This window comes from Jaculus jaculus, chromosome 3, assembly GCF_020740685.1.
Source record: "Jaculus jaculus isolate mJacJac1 chromosome 3, mJacJac1.mat.Y.cur, whole genome shotgun sequence".
Taxonomy (NCBI): domain Eukaryota; kingdom Metazoa; phylum Chordata; class Mammalia; order Rodentia; family Dipodidae; genus Jaculus; species Jaculus jaculus.
In genome coordinates this window covers 167,322,230-167,339,904 of record NC_059104.1, presented here as the reverse complement: position 1 = coordinate 167,339,904, position 17,675 = coordinate 167,322,230, and the positions used below count along the sequence as shown (strand labels likewise).

The 17,675-nt window shown below is 50.9% G+C and overlaps 1 protein-coding gene across 1 annotated transcript in view; it reads left to right on the top strand.

Annotated features, from left to right (window-relative positions):
- Positions 1 to 16,378, top strand: part of Mogat2 (monoacylglycerol O-acyltransferase 2) — a 29,399-nt gene extending 13,021 nt beyond the window's left edge. The window contains exons 3-6 of the mRNA XM_004656263.2: positions 12,212 to 12,416; positions 13,026 to 13,200; positions 13,787 to 13,986; positions 15,482 to 16,378. Of these exons, the coding sequence (XP_004656320.2) occupies positions 12,212 to 12,416; positions 13,026 to 13,200; positions 13,787 to 13,986; positions 15,482 to 15,636 (735 nt within the window). The 3' untranslated portion in view covers positions 15,637 to 16,378. The remainder of the gene's footprint in view (positions 1 to 12,211; positions 12,417 to 13,025; positions 13,201 to 13,786; positions 13,987 to 15,481) is intronic.
- Positions 16,379 to 17,675: the final 1,297 nt, after the last annotated feature.

Below are 17,675 nucleotides of genomic sequence, written 5' to 3'. Positions count from 1 at the left end.
GAACCTGGGTCCTTAGGCTTCACAGGCAAGTGCCTTAATCGCTAAGCCATCTCTCCTGCTCCCCCCCCCCAAGTTCTTATGTGTCTGGGTGTGGGGTGTATGTGTACGGGCACACATGCCGTGGCATGCATGTGGAGGTCAGAGGGCAACCTTGAGGTGTCTGTGCTCTTCCACTTTCTTCAAGACACAGTCTCTGACAGCTGCAAACAATCTAGCTGGCCCACAAGATTCGGATTCTCCTGGCTCCATTTTCCATTGCTGTAGAAGCACTGGGGTCACAGACATATGTACCACATTGAATCTGGACTTACCTGCATGCTGGAGGATAGAACTCTGGTCAGCAGGCTTTACAAGCAAACACCTTTAACTGATGAGTCAGCTCCCCAACTTTTATTTTATTTTTTATTTATTTACTTCAAATATACATATATATATAACCATATGAAATAACCATATATATATACATATATATGGTTATATATTTGAGTGAGTGTGTGCACGCAAGAGAGAATGAGTGTATGTGCACACACCAGGGCCTTCTTCCACTGTAAATGAACTCCAGATGCATATGCTATTTTATGCATCTGGCTTTACGTGGGCACTGGAGCATAGAATCCAGGCCATTCTTAGGCTTATGACCAAGCACCTTTAAGCTCTGAGCTTTCTCTCTAGACCCCTTCCCAGCTATTGAAAGTCACCTGGGCTAGGCATAATGATACAAGTACTCAGGAGACAGAGGTAGGAGGATCACTGTGAGTTTGAGGCCAGCTTGGGCCTACAGAGTGAATTCCAGGTCAGCCTGGACGAGAGTGAGACCACACCTCAAATAAAGAATAAATAAATAAATGTTATCCCATCTTCTTCCTACAGAGCTAATGATGTAGAGTTAGGCAATTTGCGTAGGGAACGATGTCCCCGCCACATGCCAAAGACAGGCTTAGGAGCTGGGTGTCCCCTGTGAGGATTTCATCATTCAGAGTAAACACTGAAGACCTTGGCAGGGACTCCATTCTGTGACCAAGGCCATGATCTTGGGTCAAACTTGTCACTGTGAGAACCAGTTTGGGGACAGCGCAGGACAGCTCCCATCTACCCCCCCCTGCCCCTGCTCCTTCAAGCCAGGCAGCTCCCAGATGGCTAAGTCAATCCCAATCCAGTGGGATCTTATAACTCTTTGTCCGGACTGGCCTTATCCCTGTCAACTAACTACCCACTCAATGCCAACACACCCCTCCTGCAGCTGAAATCACCAAAAACTGTCTGTAGACAGATAAGGACGGAGGTGGCAAGTGCTCTGTTAGTGACAACCACTGCTTTAGTACCTGGCTTCCGTCCTGCGCCCCCCCTACCAGCCTCCCTGAGCCCTGGCCTGTACCCTCCCTTTGTCCGCTCTCCTCTCCCCCCGCCCTGCATCCTCTATGCATCACTCATTCTTAGGATAAAACCCGTTTCGGCCTCAGCCTGTAAGACAGGGCCTCTGAGCACTTAGCTCACTTTGTCTCTTCCCACCATTTCAATTCTCCAAGCAGAAGCTATGTCACTGGGACGGGGACCTGATTGGAGTGCACCCCCCCTCCCCGTCTCATTAATCTCTGTCACCTTTCACACTGGGGGGTGGGCTCGCTAGCTGGTTTCACAGGTGGAGCCTGGCTCATGGGCCAGACCAGCCTCTCCCCGCCCCCTCAGCAGCTGGAGCAAGTTCATGGTCCCGTGTCTCAGTGCTCTCTCTCGTGCACCTGGGCACTGATACCAGTACTGCTCCCACTGATGACAGAGGGCAAAGGGGAAGGGCATGTGTCCAGTGCCTGGTATGGAGTAGGCGCTGGGACTGTCCGCCCCCTCAGGCACTCTCTCCAGCACTCAGGACCTGCCGCAGGCTACGCTTACTTAGCTCGCTAATACCGTTGGTGGTGAAGCACACGGTATTACATATACCACGAGAAAACCATCTTCCGGGGGTTGGAGGGATGGCTTAATGGTTAAGGCACCTGCCTGCAAAGCCTAAGGACTTGTATTTTCCAGAACCCACGTAAGCCAGATGCACAAGGTGCCACATGTGTCTGGAGTTTTTTGCTGCGGCTAGAGGCCCTGCTGCACCCATTCTCTCTCTCTCTCTCTCATAAATAAATAAATAAAAATAAAAATATAGGGCTGGAGAGATGGTTTAGTAGTTGAGGCGCTTGCCTGTGAAGCCCAGGCACTCATGTTTGACTCTCCAGGTCCCATGTGAGCCCGATACACAATGATGCAAGCCTGCAAAGTCGCACATGCGCAGCAAAGGGCGCATGCATCTGGGTCTGATCGCACTGGCTGGAGCCCCTGGCACGCCAACACACACTCTCTCTCTTTTATAAAAAAAAAAAATAAAAATAAAAAAATAAATAAAAAACATTTTCCAATTAGAATTGTGAAATGCATCTTGCTTTTAGAAGATTTAGGGCTGGACCAGTTTTTAAAGGCACTTGGTTGCAAAGCCTAATGGCCCAGGTTCAATTTCCTAATGCTCATGATACACAAATACCAGATACACAAAGTGCTGCATGTGTCTGGAGCTCGTTTTCACTGGCAAGAGGGCCTGGTGCACCTGTATTCTCTCTCTCTCTCTCTAATAAATAAAAATATATGTTTAGCTGGGCATGGTGGTGCCTGCCTTTGATCCCAGCACTCGGGAGGCAGAGGTAAGAGGATCGCCATGAGTTTCAGCCACCCTGAGACTACATAGTGAGTTCCAGGGCAGCCTGAGCTAGAATGAGACCCTACCTCGACAAACCAAAATAAATAAATAAATAAATAAATAAATAAATAAATAAATAAATAAAGTATATATATTCCCAGCACCTGGGAGACAGAGGTAGGAGGATCACTGTGAGTTGGAGTCCAGCTCGAGACTACATAGTGAATTCCAGGTCAGCCTGGGCTACAGCAAGACCCTACCTTAAAAAGTGACCACAATAATGCGGTGGCACCTGCCTTTAATCCCAGCACTCAGGAGGCAGAGGCAGGAGGATCGCCGTGAGTTCGAGGCCCCATGGAGAGACTATGCAGCCTTCCCTGCAGCCCTCCATCTGACTGCGAAGGGAGGAAACAGGGAAGGACTCCAAGCACACGCACGTCCACGCACGCCCGTGCACGCCCATGCACGCCCATGCACAGGCAACAGCCTGAGCCTTGTCCAAAGCCAACAGCAGACCTATCCAATCAAACCCTGCTTGCTTGCCAAGCAATCTAGGTACATAAATAGATCAGGAACGGCCCTCCCTGACCTGACCTGCCCTGGAGCGGCGAGGCAGGCTGGAACCTGGGCTGGGAGCCTGGGGCCCTGGACCTTGCAAGGTTGACTAGAAAATTCCAAAGCTTGTCTAAGAGGCTTTCCAACTCTCTTGTGCTCTCTGTGTTGTCCACGGGACATGGCGGCACTCAGATCCCAGGCGCCTGTGGGGCCTCGGGCTCCTCTGCAACTCTATAATATTTTTGGTGGTAAAGCATACAGCGTTTAACTCCTGCACACTCGGTTTCCTCACCTGTGCAGTGGGACTGTACCAGTTACTTTCTCATTGTTGGGACAAAACAGCCAACCAGAAGTTGTGTAAGAAAGGTGTTTATTTTTTGCTTACAGTTTTTTTTTTTTTGTTGTTGTTGTTGTTGTTTTTGTTTTTGTTTTTTCTAGGTAGGGTCTCACTCTAGCCCAGGCTGACCTGGAATTCACTATGGTGTCTCAGGGTGGCCTCGAACTCACGGCGATCCTCCTACCTCTGCCTCCCAAGTGCTGGGATTAAAGGCGTGCACCACCACGCCCAGCCTGCTTACAGTTTTTTAAAGCATAATTTTATTTATGTATTTATTTATTTGGTTGGGGGGAGACAGAGAGAATGGGCATGCTAGGGCCCCCAGAGACTGCAAAGGAAGGAGCTCTGGACCCGTGCACCACCATGTACATGTGGTTCACGTGGTTTCTGGGGAGTCGAACGTGGGCCCTTAGGCTTCACAGGCAGGCATCTTAACCACTAAGCCATCTCTCCGTTTTTAATTTATTTTTAAAATGTTATTTATTTTGTATTTTTGTTTTTTTGAGGTAGGGTCTCATTGTAGCTCAGGCTGACCTGTAACTCACTGCATAATCTCAGGGTGGTCTTGAACTCTCTGTGATCTTCCTACCTCTGCCTGCGCCTCCCAAGTGCAAGGATTAAAGGTATGTGCCACCACACCTGTCCAAGCCCCAGTAATATTTATTTATGTGAGGGAGAGAGAAAGAGGCAGATAGAGAGAGAGAGAGAGAGAGAGACTGGGTGTGCCAGGGCCTCTAGCCAATGCAAATGAACTCCAGATACACGCACCACCTTGTGCATTTGGCTTTATGCGGGTCCTGGGGAATCGAACCTGGGTCCTTTGGCTGTGCAGGCAGGTGCCTTAACCACCAAGCCATCTGTCCAGCCCCTGGCTTATAGTATTGGGGGAAAGTCTGTCACGGTGGGGCAAACACGGCAAGAGCAGACAGCCGCCATCACATCATCACTTCATCAGGGAGGAAGAGAGGGTGTAAGCAACAAGAGGTGTGGACGATAAGATTTCAGGACTGGCCCCCAGTGACCCACTTCCCCCTGCAAGGCGTCCCTCCTGGAGGCTGAACAACCTCCCAGAAGAGCGCCACTAGCTGGGAATTAAGTATTCAAACCTATGAATCTACGGGGACGTTTGACATTCAAGCCACCACTGGGGCTGTCACAATACAGGCAGCCCCGAGGGCCCTGATGAATGTTACAAGCTAGCAGTCAGGACACTTCCTGTGTCCCCAAAGAGCCCTGAGGGCGACGGGTTCTGGATGGTGTGCATCATGCCGAGGGTGTGAGAAGACCCAAGTCCCTTGTGGAGAGACAGGATTGGGCTGACATGACGTGGGCGGGGGGGAGGGGTGGCAGCCAGTGCTGGGGATCTTCTAGGCAGCCCTTAGGATTAAAATAGCCTTCTAGGCCCTCCCTCCAAAAGAACTGAAAACATGTTCACACAAGACGGAGCACAACTGTTCACGGACCCATTCATTATTCCTAATAGTCAAAGAGTAGAAATGACTCAAACGTCCATCCACGGATGAAAGGACAAACAAAATGGGGGGGGGGGTCACCACACAATGGACTATTGTCAGTGACAGAAAATGGGGTGAAGTCCTGACCCTGAATGGAGGAGACCTCGAAAACATACCAGTAAGTCAGCGAGGCCAGCCACGAGGTTCATATGTTTACGGCTCCGTTTTTGAAGTCTTCAGAGCGGGCACACTCGGGGGCAGAGCGGATTGGTGGTTGCCAGGGGATGTGACTCATGGCCGGCGTGGGTTTCTTTCTGGAGTAGTGAACATGCTCGGAACTGAGTGGTAATATTGCACAACCCTTTTCAAAGTGCACTGAGCTGTATACTTTTAAAGGGTGAATTTAATAGCATATAAATGATATCAATAAAAACGCAATTCCCAGAATCTAGGAACCTGGTCGTCTCCTCCCCTAAGCCCCATCGCCCAGTGCCATGGCCAGCCTCAGGGCGGGTGCCCAGCCATGGCTTGTGTGCACATGCGTGTGGAGGACAGAGGACAGCCTTGGATGTCATCCTCAGGAACACTGTCCACCTCTTTTGAGACAGAGTCTCATGAGCCTAGAGCTTGCCAAGTAGGCTACACTTTCTGGCCAGTGAGCCCCAGGGATCTACCTGTCTCTGCCTCCCCAGTGTTGGGATTGCTGGTACGAGTGCCCCCACACCTGGCATTTTTTAAAAAAAGAATTGTATTTTATTTATTTATCTGAAAGAGAAAGAGGCCAAGAGTGAGCGAGTGAGAGACAGAGAGAGAGAGAGAGAATGGGTGTGCCAGGGCTTCCAGCCACTGCAGATGAATTCCAGACGTGTGTGCCACCTTGTGCATCTGGCTTACGTGGGTCCTGGGGAATCAAACCTGGGACCTCAGGTTTCACAGGTAAATGCCTTAACCGTTCAGCCCCGATAACTGGCATTTTAATGTGGATTCTGGGGATTGGACTCAGATCCTCAAGCACTTTACTGATTGAGCTGTCTTCCCAGCCTGACACCCACCATCACAGCTGGCCACCCTCCCCTTCTTTAGCAGAGTCGGGGGAGCGGCAGAGGGACCCCGCTTCAACAACCGCCCTCCTCTTCCTTTACTTCATGGGAACCTGTAGCAAGAAGCCTGCCAGGGAGGAGTCATTGCTGTCTTGCGGTGGAACAGCGTGAAAACCAAGCCATCAAAGGGACACAGTTCTGTAGTGAGCAGAGCCTCCAGCTCCTCAGTGTCGGGTCCACTGCTGTGGGATCCAGCTGACCTGTCAGAAGTGGACCGTGAGCAGGGGCTTTCCTTCCGAGGTGGCCCACATCAGCTTTTCCCACTGGCTTCCTTCCTTTGTTTCCCTCATTCCACTCTTCCCAAACATCTCCTCTGTCCCAGACCTGTTAGAGACTCAGATTATATAGGGCACACGACCTCCGATCTTCTCAGTGATGCCATGGCAGACTGGCCCAGGGGTAGGTAATCCAGGCAGGTTAGCACAGAAAGAACTCAGTAAAAACCATGTCTGGACCTCAGTGGGGCTATGGTCACCACACAGTGCTCACACTGATATGCACATGTGTCAGTGTGCATGCCAATATTGGTCCCCTTGCCTGGGAATGTGTCCCCACACTCACCTGGACGTTTATCCAAATGCTTCACTCTTAAAGGGCAAAGTACTCATTCACTGATTCATCCATTCATTTGCTTATTTATTTAAGGTTCGGCAGTAGACAGCCTCAGGTTGTTGGGATGAGCCTTCAGACCAGACACAGTCTATGGGAGGAAGGAGGGATTTACATGAAGCTTACAGATCCAAGGGAAGTTCCACAGTGGCAGATGAAGCTGGGCCCAAGCAGAGAGAAAAGTCACCACCAAAAGCAAGAGCAAACATCCAGCAGTCAGGGGCTGGAGAGATGGCTTAGCAGTTAAGGCGCTTGCCTGTGAAGGCTGAGGACCCAGGTTCGATTCCCCAGGACCCACGTAAGCCAGATGCACAGGGGGCACACACGTCTGGAATTTGCAGTGGCTGGAGGCCCTGGTGCACCCATTCTCTCTCTCTCACTCTCTCTCTCTCTCTCTCTGCCTCTTTCCTCTCAAATAAATAAAGAAAAATAAAGAAAAAAAAAGTTCAGGTCTGTACTAGGGAGGCCAAGGTAGGAGGATTGCTGTGAGTTTGAAGCCAGCCTGGAGCTGCAGAGTGACTTCAAGTCAGTCCGCACTAGTGTGAGAGACCTTGCCTGGAAACAAACAAACAAAAGTTCAGTTCTTTTTTATTTTTCTTTCTTTCTTTCTTTCTTTCTTTCTTTCTTTTTTTTTTTTTAATTTATGGAGGTTCAGAATGCCCTCTCATGAGGATGAACATTTATAAGCAAGTGTTTCTATGCATGGAGCAAGGGATGATTTTGAAGTCCTTCAGACAGGGTCTTCAGCCAAGTACCCTTTCTGGTGAGAAAACCAGAAGTTTCCATCATACTGGCATTTCCCAATCTCTTTAATCCACTCTACTAGGAGAAAAGGGTGGGCCTGGCTGGGAAGGTAACAGCTCCTCCCTTATGGCTCCTGCTGTCCTTCTACAAGGGCCAGTGGTGGCCTGGAGGGTATTGGGGGACTGCGTGTGTGGTGGGGAATGCAGAGAGCAACTTCGGGTCAAAGACGGGAGCATATGAAGCTATGCAGCCTAGATGGGCATACAGACTCGGGGCCCCACTGCTGCCTCCAAGCTGCTGTGAGGCTGGGCAGCCAGGCCTCTATGGCCTCAAAGGCACCAACCAGATTCCTCACAGGAAGAACCCTGGCAAAGCTGAGCCTTACCAGGGGGCATCCTGCCCAGGCATCTGGGATTGGGCCTGGGGTTCGCCTCGCTGATGGCTGTGGCTTCCGCAGCACAGGGTGAGGAGCGTGGGTCCTCGTGGAGTGGGAAAGGGTTATCCTCCACTCATAACGTGGTCTCTAGCCATGATCTCTGCGCTCAGCTACGGCCCGTGCAGATCAGCACAGATCAGCTCGGTTCCTGCCCCTCCGTCTGCACTGTTTCTCCTAGAAATACCTAATGACAAGTGGCTCTCTCTGTTCCCCTCTGGTGGGCACTCTTGTACCCCCTATGCTTCGGGCCTGACAAGCTTGGGGCAAGTCTTGAGAGTGGATGCAAGGCGGTGAAGGTCTAGCCTTGGGGCAGGAAAGACTCTTGTGATATGGGGCCAGAATAGCCTTGGGGTCTGCGTGTTTCTACCTGATATATCCTGTAGTTAATGCTCACTTTCAGGGCAGAAGTGCCAAGTTGTCTTTTCTTTCTTTTTTTTTTTTAAGATTTTATTTTTATTTTTTTATTTGGTGTTGTAGGGTCTTGCTGTAGCCCAGGCTAACACTGGAATTCATTATGTAGTCTCAGGCTGGCCTCAAACTCACAGCGATCCTCCTACCTCAGCTTCTTGTGTGCTGGGATTGAAGGTGTGCACCACCACGCCAGGCTTTGCTTTTGCTCATTTCATACATGTATATAATATATTTTGATTGTACTCACCCCCTTGCCCTCTTTTACCCCCTCCCACTCTTGCTGAACTCCTTTTTTGTTAATTTATTATTATATTTATTTATTTATTTGAGAAAGAGGGAGGGAGAGAGAGAGAGAATGGGCGTGCCAGGGCCTCCAGCCACAGCGAACGAACTCCAGACACGTGCGCCCCCTTGTGCATCTGGCTAACGTGGGTCCTGGGGAATCGAGCCTCAAACCGGGGTCCTTAGGCTTCACAGGCAAGCGCTTAACCACTAAGCCACGTCTCCAGTCATGAACTTTTTTCTTCCTAACTAGTTGCCTCCCTGCTTTCACACCTGTGTGTGTGTGTGTGTGTGTGTGTGTGTGTGTGTGTGTGACCACTGAGTTAAAGTAGGGTTGCCTGCGTGAGCAAGGGTGGGTCTTATTTATTGTAACATTAACTTACCAGTGGTTATGCCACTGAGGCACATGGCACCCCCCTCCTTTCCAGCAACCATTAGCTGCTCTGGGAGAAGTGGGGTTCTCATGAGCCTCTCCCTCATCAGTAACAGAATGCTGATGGACTCAACCTCTTGCAGGAAACCACCACATCTGTGATTGTTTTTCATTTGATATGCTACACTTCTCTTTGTATTTTTTTTAAAACATTTTAACCAACAACTTCCATTCATATACGCAACCTGAGCATAATCCCCTCCTACCACCCTCTTTTGTCTCCCCTCCACTGAACCCCTTCTTCTTTCCACCTAACCAGCTTCTATTTTTTTAAAATTTTTTTTTGTTATTTTTGTTTGTTTATTTGAGAGAGACAGAGAGGGACAGAAAGAGGCAGATAGAGAGAGAGAGAGAGAATGGGCACGCCAGGGCCTCCAGCCACTGCAAATGAACTCCAGCCGCGTGCGCCCCCTTGTGCATCTGGCTAACGTGGGTCGAGCCTCTAACCGGGGTCCTTAGGCTTCCCAGGCAAGCGCTTAGCCGCTAAGCCATCTCTCCAGCCCCCCGCTTCTATTTTGATGTCATCATTTTCCATCATGCAGGTCCTGTGTAGGTGGCATCAGCCACCGAGAGGTCACGAAGGCCATGGCCACTTTGTGTCTGGAAGACAGGATTGCAAAGCACTCCTCCCCTTTCTTTGGCTCTTACATTCTTTCCGCTACCTCTTCCTCAGTGATCCGCGAGCCTTGGTGGGTGTGATAGAGATGTCTCACTTAGTGCCGAACACTCCACTGTCACTTCTTCTCAGCACTTTGATGGCTTTTGAGTTTCCCCAGTAGCCACCGCTACCTGCAAAGAGAAGCTTCTCTCACCAAAAAATGGGAGTAGCATTAAGATAGGTGCCTAATTATACAGAAGCATTTAGAGGGAAATTTGGTGAGCATAACATATCCTTTCAGTCAAGCAACTGCAGTAGCTTTCCCCAGAGCTTATGACTTCTCCGGCCATAAGCTTTTGGTTAAGATTTTAATACCAGACATGAATTCCCTCCCTTGGGTGGGTCTCAAATTCAATCAGAAAGCAGTTGGTTTCCTCCACCACCCGCTGTTGCTGCAGCTGGCCACCCTGCTGTGATTTGAGTGTCGCAGCTACGCCATGTCCAGAAAGCAGTGTTCCTACAACACTCTGTTTCATCCTCCAGTTCTTACATTCTTTCTACCCCGTCTTCTGCAATGTTCTCTGAGCTTTGGGGGAGCGATCCAGTTGCCTCATTCAGGGCTGAGCACACAGTAGTCACCTATCCTCAGCACGTTTGTCAACATGGTTCTCTTCATTAGCTGCAAGAAGAAACTTCTGTGACCAAGGCTGGGAACAGCTCCAATCTATGGGTCTAAACATGTCAACATGTAAAAGCAATAAGTGGGGAGATGGCTTAGTGGTTAAAGGTGCCTGAAGTTTGAGCCCCAGAACCCACGTTAAAAAAAAAAAAAAGAAAAAAAATTCCAATGCACGGTGTTGGAGTTAAAGGCACTTGCTTGCCAAACCTGATGGCATGGGTTCACGTTCCCAGTATTCACTTAGTGCCAGATGTACAAAGTGGCACATGTGTCTGGAGTTCGTTTGCAGTGGCAAGATGCCCTGGAGTGCCCATTCTCTCTCTCTCTCTCTCTGCTTGCAAATAAATTAAAAAAAAAATTTAAAAAGCCCAACTCACAGTGGCCCATGCCTGCCATCCCAATATGCCTATAGCAATGGGAGTAATGTCAAGAGAATTCTGAAGCTTAGTTACTTGTCATTTAGCCTGGCCTTCCCAGTGGCAAAACAAGAGAGACCCTGCTTCAAACACGGTTGAAGGAGAACACTGACATCCCAAAGTTGTTTTCTGACTTGTACGTCAGTGCCATGTCATGAATGAACCCATACAACCATACACACAAAATTAATAATAACAACAGCAACAGTAATAAATTTTAGAAGGTTCCAAGTTGTCTTGTTTGTTTATTTTCAAGATAGGGTCTCACTCTAGCCCCAGGCTGACCTGGAACTCATTCTGTAGTCCCAGGCAGGCCTTGAGCTTACAGTGATCCTCTTACCTCGGCCTCCCTAGTGCTGGGATCATAGGTGGGCGCCACCAGGCCTGGCCAAGTTGCCTTTTGAGTGAAGTTAGGATGTGGTGGCGCCCCCGTGTGGCCCTCTGATTTCTTCTCATCTTGTCCAGCAGTCTTGTAATTCTAGACCCCTTTGTGAATAGAGTTCCTGTCTGGATGGGGTGTTTGTTTCCAGGTTCTTGCCACCTTTTCCAAAGAGTTGAAAAAGTGAGCACCCACAGCAAAGCAACAGGAAACTTTATTTAAAGGGACAGTACAGGGTGCCCTGCAAAGTCACAGAGGGCTTCTTGAGCTAGAGCCCGAGAACAGCAGCCAAGGCTTCCTTTAATGGGGTCCAGGAGGAGGAGAAGCCAGCTGCTAGGGGCAGGGTGTAGGTGGTCTTTTGTTATGAGTGGTATAGGTTTGGTTTGTATAAGCCTTAGTTTGCTGTGCATACCTTTCCCCATCTGATTTGAATCATATGCACATCCAATCGCGCAGAGGCATAAGATGATATACCCAAGGTTTTTCTCTACAAGTTCACTTGGAGGACACAGCCTGCTTTACTGTACATGTACCCCACACCATTTCAGGCTAGATTGATCCCCCGCCTCTTATTCCAGGAAATGTTTCTGGGATGTGTTTGAATGGAAACTAATGACAGAAGTGGAGGGGGAAGGGTTGCCAAGGGGTTGCTAGGGAGAAGCAACCTCTTGCGTGGTTTAAAGTGGTGTGTGCATGCCGTTCAATGTAGGTGGACGTCCCAGGTTGCTAAGTGCATTGTTGGAAAGGGGTAAGCAAGTAGCTCAAGCTGAGCTGGGTCATGAATTGTTAAGTTTTCTCTGCACCAGCCTGTCTTGCCCTCTCATCGGGAGCTCTCCACAGCTCCAGGAGGGAGCAGAACAGGGCCTCCCGGGGATGGCCAAATGGTCCCACATCACAGATAAGGACTCACGGGGGCAGGGGGGGAACCGCTTGTCTCAAGCCAGAACCAAGGTGGTATCACACACCACGCCTCTATCTTTGGAAGCACCAGGCTGGCCGGGCTTCTGAACCCCTGAGGCTCAGGGTCCAGTGATAACACTAGTAAGTGGCATCAGGACCAGCATGCAGGCTCCGCCACGAGTGACGGGCTTGCTGTCCCCACAGCTGGTCAAGACCGCGGATCTGGACCCCTCCAGGAACTACATTGCAGGCTTCCATCCTCACGGGGTCCTGGCGGCCGGAGCCTTCCTCAACCTGTGCACAGAGAGCACGGGTTTCTCCTCGCTCTTCCCGGGCATCTGCCCCCACTTGATGATGCTGAACTTGTGGTTCCGGGCTCCCTTCTTCCGGGATTACATCATGTCCGGAGGTGAGTCTCCCCATCCCAGCCCAGATAGTTCAGGAAGATGTGACTGCCGTGTGGGCGGGAGGGGAGATTTAGGGGAGAGCTGCCAACAGTTTCGTGTTTCTTCCAAAGGCATATGCACAGAGATCCAGAGACACGGAGGCTCCCGAGACCTCATCACTGAAGTAGACCTAAAAAACGAGCCCACCATGGCTCAGGGGAATTCGCGGAAGAGGGGGAGGAAAGATTGTTAGAGCCACATGTTGGGACATTGTGCACAGAGACATTGCCTCTTACCCATAAGTGATGGCTAAGCCCACAATGCACGACCCACGTTCCCCAACAAGGAGGGTCCCTGTGGAGGGAGGAGGCTGACGATGGTACCAACATAGCTGTATATACTCTGTGTACATAACTAAAAACAAAACAAACAAAGAAAAAACAAAAGCATGTGCAGTATGGAAGGAGGCTGGACTCAAAGAAGAACTTCCTACGTCACTGGGCTGGGTACTGAGTCCCTGGGGGATGGGAGGAGGGAGAGGATTCATGCTGAGGGTCACGTTCTTGGGCCACACTCAACCTCACAGCTCTGCTTCCTTGGCCCACGCGTGACCTACCTTCCTCTCTCCCTAGGGCTGGTCACATCAGACAAGGTGAGTGCTGCCCACGTTCTGAACAGGAAAGGTGGTGGCAACTTGCTGGCCATCATCATTGGCGGTGCCCAGGAAGCCCTGGACGCCAGGCCCGGAGCCTACACACTGCTGCTGCGGAACCGCAAGGGCTTCGTCAGGCTGGCGCTGATACACGGGTACGGAGGGGGTCCTGGGGAGGGCACTGTGGCTTCAGGCAGAGGTGTGTGTTTTGGTGGGGAGCCGGCAAAGACGGATGCAGATTCTGGATCGACAAGGAGGTTCTCAGGATGCTCACGGTGAAAAGTGTAATCTGGTACCTCACCTCCAAATGCTTAGAGAAGTCCCCGTTAAGGGAGGGCTGGAGAAATCACGAGGACTGGGTGAGAATGGTCCCAGAGTTCTCGCTCAGAACTCCAAAATTTGAAAGAATGGGGTCGGGAGCTGACCGCTGAGGTGTCCCCCCACATTGAGGCCTGTTATCTCTAAGGAAGAGCCAGTGGGACAGGAGAGATTGTTCTAGGACAAGACAACAGCAGTTTTACATCAGGGAGGGTGCTCTGGAACGTTTCAGTCTCTGTAGGCCTGAGAGGAGCTTCCGTAGGTCAGACAGGGGTCATGGTAGGTCTGAGAGGTAATGCAGGACACTTGCCTCCGGTCCAGGGTTCGGTCCCCTGCTCCAATTGCTGGTGGCTGAGTCCCCGTGAGGCGGCCTTTCCGTCTGCATCTCTCTGGGTCCTCTCACGCGTCCTTTCCTGCGTCCAGGGCAGCGCTGGTGCCGATCTTCTCCTTTGGAGAGAATAACCTATTCAACCAGGTTCAGAACAGCTCTGGCTCTTGGCTGCGCTACATTCAGAATCGGCTGCAGAAGGTCATGGGCATCTCCCTCCCTCTCTTCCATGGCCGCGGTGTTTTCCAGTACAGCTTCGGCTTGATGCCTTTCCGCCAGCCCATCACCACCATCGGTGAGTGGAGAGCCAGGCTGGGCGGGGCAGATCGCAGGGGCAGAGCCTGGGTGCAGCGAGGAGGGGGACACGGGGCTAGGTCAGGCACAAGCAGGGAACCTTACCTGAAGACAGTCTAAGATAAGAACTGCAATAAGACAGACTGATGGCTGAGCACTGATTGTCTAGAGAAGAGAGTAGGGGACGTGTGTGTGTGTGTGTGTGTGTGTGTGTGTGTGTGTGTGTGTGTGTAATGCAGCGACTCACTTTGTCTTAGCAACCTTTGAGGCAGGGATTCAAAAGATCACATTGCCTCTCAGCAACAGAGCTGAGGTGGGAATCAGGATCTATCTGATTTGTTATGCCAGAGAAGGAGGACTCATAACCCCGAGGTCTAATGGGGCTGAGTGTGGAGAAAGGAGAGACCAGGGAAGGTATGCCAAGCATGTTAAAATTCTGTGCAAACTGGCAATTAATAAGTGCTGAATTAGATCCTGGGGGTTCTTAGGAGAAAAGGACACAAGCTTCAATGCATAGACTTAACGCCATTTTTGTTTTGTTTTCCGAGGTAGGGTTTCGCTCTAGCCCAGGCTGACCTGGAACTCACTATGTAGTCTCATGCTGGCCTCGAACTCTTGGCAATCCTCCTACCTCTGCCTCCCAAGTGCTGGGATCAAAGGCGTGTGCGCCACCATGCCCGGCAACATTGTTTTTTGAAACTATTGGGGACACATCTCTTGTTTTCTTCTTGGATTCCCATTCTGACATTTGTAAAGAGAAATCCCTCTATCCATCCATCCATCCATCCATCCATCCATCCATCCATACGTCCGTCCATTCATCTATCAGTTGAGCACATGCTTGGTAAAACCTTGCTGGCTCGTGTGGTAGCAATTCTCATGAACTTTAATGCTGCTGCCACCCGAGAGCTATCCCCAAGAGAAGGCAAGGGTCCTGCCTCCCCAGCCAGGCAGAATCAGAGGAAAGAGGTTCCCGAGAGTCTTCCTGATCCCTCCCTGTGATCCTGGAGGCATGGAAGGTCACCTTTGGGGCAGAGGAGGAAGAAGAGCTGCCTCAGTTGTGACCATCCTCCACTCCCTACCCCCATGGCATCCTCCAAATACAGGCACCAACAGTTGTGACATCTTGGACTTGCAGAATCATATACCCTGGGCGCACAGAGCACATCCCTAAGGTTTAAAACCTGGTGCTGCTTCCTGGCTATGCGACCTTGTACAGGTTACTTAACTTCTCCGAGCCTCATTGCATCACCCGGCTAGTAGGATTAGACAGGTTTCATCTGCATAGAATGAAGGGAGAGCACAGGTGTAAAGTGCATTACATTAGAGTCCAGGAATTGATCTAACATGTTAGCATCCAGTACCTGAACTCAGAGTAAAAGGGGTGGCAGCGGGACACCTTGCTGGATGGTCACAGGAGTGGGTACCTGCTTCCAGGGCCCCCATGACCCTGGTGACTTCAGCTCTGGGCCACTGCCCGGCTCTGTGCGTTACAGTGGGGAAGCCCATTGAGGTCAAGCAAACGTCTATGCCCACCGAGGAGGAAGTGGACCGGCTACACCAGCGCTACATCAACGAGCTGTGCAACCTCTTCGAGACCCACAAACTCAAGTTCAATATCCCTGCTGACCAGCACCTGGAGTTCTGCTGACCACCTCCAGCCAGCCTGAAGGACGGGGCCGGCATCCTGAAGCCCATATGAGGTGCTGTGATCAGAGGAGACTTCTTGGAGATGGTGTTAAGTGCATCTCCAGAGCCTCCCCGGACTCCTGCAAACCCAGACACAACGGGCAAGGTGGCAGAGGAGGCGGACCCTAGTGCCTGGGATTTATACGCCTATAGCCAAAGCTCTGAGGTCTCCCCTTCCTTGCTCATCTGGAGAATGGGAGAGGAGCAGGCAGAGAATTATCTCTGCTGTTTAATCTCGACTGTTGTTACTCAAAGATGACCAGAGGACATGCAGTGGAGGGGGGGAAGAGTAAAAGAAATCCCCACCCAGTTCTCTCCCCTACATGCCCTTCCTCCTGCACCCTGGACTTCCTCCTTGAGCTGGAGAGGAGAAGTAGCCAGTAAGTCCTTGCACCCAACTAGGTTCTTTCCAGATTCAGGGTCCTCTGAGCTATGGAGTGGCAGCCAGAAAGGCCCAGAAGATAAGCAAGGAGAACAGAACTTGGTCACCGACTGCCGTGCACCTGTGAGCAGGCCTCCGTTCCCTCCCTCTGAACCTCAGTTTCCCCGACTGGCTAAGATGAGCTTAGAGTCTCAGTTCCCGCGTCACGTAGACTGAAAGCTCCAGGAGGGCCCCTCTTCCTCATGGCTTTGTAACTTGAGCCCCTGGTCTTGGCCCAAAAGGGGGTTCCATCCATGTTACTTCAATAAATGAAAGGACTCTATTTTAGCCTTCTTCTCTTCCTTTCTTTCCTTCAACCAAGGGTGTTGACTGAAGCCTCAGCTTTGACCCCCTCCCCAGTGGCCCTGACTCACCGTTCCAGAAGCCAGGTCAGCCTGAGCTAAAGGAAACTATCCGGGTCTCTTTTTTCCTCATTCATTATGATAAGTTTGGCACCTGCAAAAGAAAGGGGGTGTGCAGGGCTGAGGATGGCTCAGTGGATAAAGTGCCTGCTAGACAAGCACGAGGCCCCGAGTTCGGATCCCCAGCAGCCATGTTAAATGCCGGGCCTGGTGGTATGCGTCTGTGACCCCGGTACCGAGGAGGCAGAGACGGGGGGATTTGGCCTAGCCAAGTCGGTGAGCTGAGTTCCAGGCTCAGGGAGAGACCCAGCCTCAGAGAATAAGGTGGAGGTCTGGACAGATGGCTCAGTGATTAAGTGTGCCTCTTGCACACGTGCACGAGAGCCCGAAGGGGCCTGAAACCGCACCTGGAGCCCCAATCCTGCAGGGGAGCAGAGACCTGAGAATTGTCAGAACCCCACAAGCTCAGCAACCAGTAAGAGGCTCAGGCTCAGAACAAGACAGGGTGGCATAGCGACGGGGGGGGGGGCACCCAATGTTCCACTACAGCCACCTTGGGTGAGTGCACCCCACCACAGGCAAGCACATGGGGTGCCACATGGGCATATACGTATGCATATACCACCCATGTACATGTGCACATACACACAAAAGGAGCAAGGGGGAGAGGGACTGGAGAAGACCCTTGACGTCACCCTCTGTCCCTACAGGTACGTCACCTTCCCACATAAGTGCACCTGCACATGTGCCTACATATAAACATATCTAGACACACACACACAAAAGAAATGGTTAAGGTACTTGCCTGCAAAGCCTAAGGACCCTGGTTCGATTCCCCAGTAGCCACAGATGCGCAAGGCGGTACAGGCATCTGGAGTTTGTTTGCAGGGGCTAGAGGCACTGGTGTGCCCATTCTCTATCCGCCCCCTCCCCATAAATAAATAAATAAATAAATAAATAAATAAATAAATAAATAAATAAAATATTTAGAAAGCAAAAAAAAAAAAGGGGGGACGTGACATGCCTATGGGAGGACCAGCACAGAGAAAGCAGAAGTGACATATGGATGGCTGTGTCTGCAGCAAGCGATGCCCTCCCCGACCAAGGCATTCTGGATTCCTGGCTTGGAAACACACGTCCGTAAAGAGAAGTGCAGGGCACGGCTGGGTCGGATGAGTGTGAGACTGGCCTTCCCCTCTGACCGGGGACACGGCCTTC